Below are 6000 nucleotides of genomic sequence, written 5' to 3'. Positions count from 1 at the left end.
ATGTTTAGGTGCAAAGCTATGGTGCTAGAAATACCTGGGATGAAATTCCAGCTGCACGAAATAACCACCTGTGTTGTGCCTCACTTTCCTCACCTGTTAAATATTAATAGTGGTACACATTGCATGGGGTTGTTAGGATTATAAGAGGTAGTATATGAGGTGTTTATGAACATGCCTGGTATATACTAAGTGCTCAATAATTGTTTGCTATTATAATTACCAGGCCACAATAGCCATATTGTATAATGGTAAAGAAACCCAGGCTCTGGGGTCAGATCACCTGTGTTTGTATCCTGGCTTCACTAAATACTATCAACATTGGGCAAAATGTTGAATAGCTTATGGCCTCAATTTTCCTATCTGTGAAATAGGAATAATAGTACCACCTGCCTCCTAGAATTACTGTGAGAATTTTATGAGACAATCCATTTTAAATACTCAGTACCCTGCAGTCTTTCCCTGCTATACTCTTGAAACCTAGCACATGCCTTCTGCCAGGTATGCAAAGAAGGGAAGAGCTGCTGGATACTTTCTATCACTCTGCCTGTTTGCTATTGTGCGAGCTGAACAATTTCATTGTCACTTTCAGAACCCAGGGCAGCCAACTTGCTCCTTCGGTAACAGGGGGCTGCTTGAATGCTGACCATCGGTCCTATTTTACAAAGAACTTTGTAATGATATATTTATGAGAGTGATTATTTGATTATTGTGTCCCTACCCTAGAACAGCGCCTAACACAGAATAGGAATTCAATTAACGTTTGTTGAAAGGACCAAGCAGCCATGTGATACATGAGTTAGAGCACTGGCTCCCTCCAAGCCTTCAGTTAACCAGCAGTTCAATGTCACAGATATTCCCAATGTCTTTGAAGTGAAACAGTAAGAACATGGGTGTGTAGGGCCCTTCCATTTGATCCTACTCCTCGCTTCCCTTGGAGATAGGGACAGAGACGCCCGAGGATCCAGAACGAGTACTGCTTCCTTCATTTAACGCTGCTACCTAGCGGCGTCCGCCAAAAGTGATGAAGGGAGGAAAAGCTGCAAAGCTGGAGGACCCGAGGAATTGCAAGACAGGATCCCCTTCAGGCAGAGCCCTTCCTTGAGCTCCCGCCCACGGCTCCGAAAGGAGTCCTCTCCGCCGCCAGAGGGCAGTACTCACGGAGGCTTAGACTCTATGGTCGTTCTCGCCGCCTCCCATGAGCAAGAGCGACCAGAAACCGCCTATATACTTCCGTTTCCGGCGCTACCTCCTTCTTTCCGTGCCGATAGCGCTCTCGCAAAGATGGTAGGATCTTGGGCAGCGGGCCCGGTAGCATCCAGTTTAATCTTTTCACCCATTTTGACGAGTGCCATCCGAGAATGGCTCTAGGCCCACGCGTGGACTCGTTGTATCAAAGAAACCGTATTTAGCCCCGATCGGCACTGGGTTTCGGGGCCAATAAATGAAGTGATGGGATCAAAGCGGTAGACCTAGCGGGGAATGGAGGGAATATGCACTGTCATCATTTTGGGGCCTAACAAGGCTGCAGTACTGGAAGCACATGTGGTTGTACCACCTTCTAGTCGAGTGTTCTGTGCTAACAAAGGAGTCTGAGCGTCGAGCCCTCCTGGGATGTCTTAGCTTCAGCTGGGTGGTTTAGGGCGTTGTGCATTTGGTATCTGATAACGCTACTCGTTCTGAACTGTTTTTTTACTAGGTGAATGTTCCTAAAACCCGCCGGACTTTCTGCAAGAAGTGTGGTAAGCACCAACCCCACAAAGTGACACAGTACAAGAAAGGCAAAGATTCTCTTTACGCTCAGGGTAAGACATTCTGTACGTAATTTGGTTTTTATTTTATTTTATTTTTTTAGAGACTTTATTTATTTATTCATGAGAGACAGAGAGTGGCAGAGACACAGGCAGAAGAAGCAGGCTCCTTGCAGGGAGCCTGACGTGGGACTCGATCCCCGGTCTCCAGGATCACGCCCTGGGTCGAAGGTGGCGCTACACAGCTGAGCCACCCGGGCTGCCCCGTAATTTGGTTTTAATGCATCATTCGGGTAGTAGTAGAAATCTGAGCAGTCCCGTGCCTTCCCCCTACCCTTGGGTATTGCTATTTCTGCTGGAAAACCTAAGGAAAAACCTGTAAGTTTTCCATGTGGCAGCTGTGATTTATTATCTTTGGTATAGCATAACAAACCACTTCATTCTCCCAGGAAAGCGGCGTTATGACCGGAAGCAGAGTGGCTATGGTGGGCAGACTAAGCCGATCTTCCGGAAAAAGGTTAGTAATTACTATTTGACATGCTTCCCACTTACTGTGGCAAAGACCTTGCATTTTTCTGTAGCTCACACTTCTACATGTGTTTCCATAGTTTCAGTGAAGTTCTCTGTTAATGCAGTGACATGTCCAGTAGGCAGTGGAGCTGGGAGTACTACCCAGGTCTGACAATACTGCACCCTCTCAGTATTTTATTTTTGTTCTTCCCTTTTTGAAGAGGCGCTATCAAGTAATGTTCCCTGCCTTCCTAAGGACTGAAGTTTGAGCACACCAGTGAATCCTTTCCTTTGCCCTATTCCCTGTTCTACCCTAGTGAATCCTCAGCCCTTGCTTGCAGTAAGAATTCGTCTCACTTTGCTTCTCCGTTCGGAAGCCTGCAGTCTACTACTGATCTCAGGAAGTTTTAAAGCTCTTTGGAATCCTCATTTAGGCCTTCCATGGGTCTCCTGAGTTCTGTCATTCTCATCCAGGTCAAATGAGTTTCTGTTCTGTCCTAAATGTGATTGGCTATCCCTTAAAGCATATGTATAGTCCCTGGAACGGCATTCCTATGAACACAGCATTTCTTTTGGTGCTTTGCTCAGCATTCAACATCGTTCCAGAAAGTACTAAGGAATAACTTCAATGTTCATTTAGGTGCCGTAAATAAATGGTTGGATCTCAAAGTGGTAAAAGGAATGGCAGATTGCCTTTTCACATTCGGCTAACTTGTTTAAAAGGTGGGGAGATTCCGCCCAGGTTTTGTTTTTTTGAGAACTGAACAGGCAGAAGTAGAATTCTGATGATAGGAGTAGGCTTAAAAAGTTGATTAGTGTACCTTGAGTTAAATAATATAGTTGAATGGACATTAATTATAGACAAACTTAGGTAGTCTCCAGACTTAGGTCTTAAGTAAGTTACTGACCCTATTTAATGAGAAAGTTGTGTTTATTTCATTGTTTTTATGCACTTTGTTGACCCATTTTTGGTTGCGGGGAGTACAACTGTAGAGCTAGTGAAAGGCCACAAGCTCAAGGCGGTTTTACGAATGCCTACTTGATGAGGTCTACTTTGGGATGTTTGATAATAGAGAATTTGATGGCAGTTAGACAAGCTCCTACCCTTGCTATTAAGTTTTCTCTTAAATGCACTGATTTTCACATTTCTATTTTCTCCTTGTAGCTAAATACAAATTGCCACAACTCTGTCATTTGCAAAGCTTCCCTTTTAAGTGGTACTTAACCCAACAGTCTATTTTGAAAAAGGATTTTCTGCAGTGATTTATGAAGGGGTTGACTTCTATTTTTCCAGGCTAAAACTACAAAGAAGATTGTGCTGAGGCTTGAATGTGTTGAGCCCAACTGCAGATCGAAGAGAATGCTGGCTATTAAGAGATGCAAGCATTTTGAACTGGGAGGAGATAAGAAGAGAAAGGTATATAATTTCGGGTGGAAGGTGCAATCATTTCTCTTGGGAGAGTTGAATATTTCTCTCCATTTACTGATGGTGGAATCTGAAATGGGGTAATGCTCTTCAGATAACTAGAGCCATAGCTGAAGGTATGAGGTTTTTGGTGTTGGTTTTGGCATGAGGAGACTTGACTTAATTAAAAGATGGTGATCCCTTTAGGGGGATAAACCGTGTACTTGAGAGAGTAGATGTTCTTTGCAACATTATAAAAGAAAAAAAAACTTAATTTTTTTTCTGTTCCATTACAGGGCCAAGTGATCCAGTTCTAAACTTCATATTTTGTTATGAAGACAATAAAATCTTGATGTTACGTTCACTTCATTTGGTTGCAATTGGTCTTTTTAAGAGGGAAATAAACTAGTGCCATCAAATTCCCCTTGTGGGGCAATTTATACTTGATTCTTCTGGGTACTTTTTTTTTTAAGATTTTATTTATTCATGACAGACACAGAGGCAGAAACATAGGCAGAGGGGGAAGCAGGCTCCATGCAGGGAGCCCGACATGGGACTCAGTCCCGGGTCTCCAGGATCACACCCGAGGCCAAAGGCGGCGCTAAACTGCTGGGCCACCGGGGCTGCCCTACTTGACTCATTTTGGATTGGATTTGAACTGGTTGAAGTCCCATCAAACATTTTGATTTTCCAATTTGGCACTTAGGTTATTTAAGCAAAGGTTATCATGGGACCTGAGTAGAGTTCCATGGTAACAGTTATATCCATAGTGAATGTAAGGTTTACCAAGAGTGAAAGAATTTCTCTTATATTCTTGCTATTCCAATCATTTAATGAGGAATTTAGGCCCACTTTTCTATGCAGACTACATACTACATTATGTTCTCAGACGTACTCTTCTAACTTGCTCAAAAATTTTGACATGCCCCCTCAAATTTTATCTTTTAAAGATTTATTTATTCATGAGAGACATGGGCAGAGGGAGAAGCAGACTTCCCATGGGGAGACTGATCATGGGACTTGATTCCAGGACCCCAGGATCACTACCTCAGCCAAAGGCAGGTGCCTAACCACTTAGCCACCCAGGCCCCCCCACTTCAAATTTTAAAGTAGACCTAAATTTTCATCTTGAAATAACTGCAGAAGATATAATTTCTAGTGAATTAAGCTGCCTGGCAGAATTTAACAGGGATTATCTCGTTTTTTAAAGATGTCTCCTAGTTGGAAACTTTATTACATCCTTTTCCTCTTTGTATCCTTGATTATGTTCAGCTTTTCATATTGTGCAGCAAAACTGGAGGCAAAGCACATAAGTGATACACTTTGGTAACTGGAAGTATGTCAGTGAGATGGAACGGTTTTCTTCCAAAATTACCTTGTTTCTGTGGGTGATTAGTCTGGGTTTGTCAGTTTTAGCAACTGATTACTCGAGTAATCACCTGACAGGCAAAGGAATTGTTACGGCATGCACTTTGTATTTTGAGGGCCTTTGTCCCCTGCTAATTATGTGCTGTTGTACATTCAGGATGAGTGAGTTGCTGCTTTTGGTCAAGTGGGAAAAGGTGATGAGCAGGCTTGAAACTGACTACAGATTGGTTCGCAGGCAAATCAATTGTAGGAAAAGGAGGGAACTAATGCCTGGAAATTCCTTTAAAATGATCCATTCCCAGGTTGCCTGGGTGGCTTTTTAAGTGACTCGATTTTGGCTCAGGTCATGATCTCTGGATTGTGAGATTGAGCCCTGTGTCAGTTTTCCCTGGGCATGGAGCCTGCCTGGGGTTCTCAGTCTGCCTCTGCACACTCCCCCCTCCACTTAAAAAAGAGATCCAATCCCACATAACCCAATCTGAAGGTCATGGCATCATCACATCCTGGAGAGGAGGCAACTTAAAGGGGAGAGGGTGTTCAGGCCAGAGATCAGCTATCACTGGTCAATGTAAGCCATCTGCATTTGTTGGATCTAGATTGAAAGCAACCTTAGGATATGGAAACTTAAGTGGTGGAGTGTTTCTTGACAAGATGGTTCCATAAAAATTCAGTAATGTGGGCCATTGGGTAGCCTCTGGAAGTCATTCCTGCTGGGGTATTTTTTGCCCTTCAATTACAGTAGATTTGTTTTAATCTTCCCTTCGGGCTAAGATTGTAAGCAGTGACATCCAGGCACCTCAGTAGGTGGCAGTGTAAGGGTTAAAAGTCTGGGCTGAGGGATCCCTGGGTGGCGCAGCGGTTTGGCGCCTGCCTTTGGCCCAGGGCGCGATCCTGGAGACCCGGGATCGAATCCCACGTCGGGCTCCCGGTGCATGGAGCCTGCTTCTCCCTCTGCCTGTGTCTCTGCCT

General features: G+C 44.0%; 1 protein-coding gene across 1 annotated transcript; it reads left to right on the top strand.

The window, feature by feature from the left end:
- The first annotated feature begins 1055 nt into the window (after nt 1-1055).
- RPL36A (ribosomal protein L36a) lies at nt 1056-4032 on the top strand. The gene is made up of 5 exons (XM_072815832.1): nt 1056-1284; nt 1697-1802; nt 2198-2265; nt 3553-3675; nt 3960-4032. Exons 1-5 carry the CDS (start codon nt 1174-1176, stop codon nt 3978-3980), a joined length of 429 nt encoding a protein of 142 aa, XP_072671933.1. The 5' UTR covers nt 1056-1173; the 3' UTR covers nt 3981-4032.
- The last annotated feature ends 1968 nt before the right edge of the window (nt 4033-6000 follow it).

This window comes from Canis lupus, chromosome X (genome assembly GCF_048164855.1).
Source record: "Canis lupus baileyi chromosome X, mCanLup2.hap1, whole genome shotgun sequence".
In the NCBI taxonomy this organism is placed as follows: Eukaryota; Metazoa; Chordata; class Mammalia; order Carnivora; family Canidae; genus Canis; species Canis lupus.
Note: the sequence above shows the minus strand (reverse complement) of the source record. Positions and strands in the feature narration are given on the sequence as shown.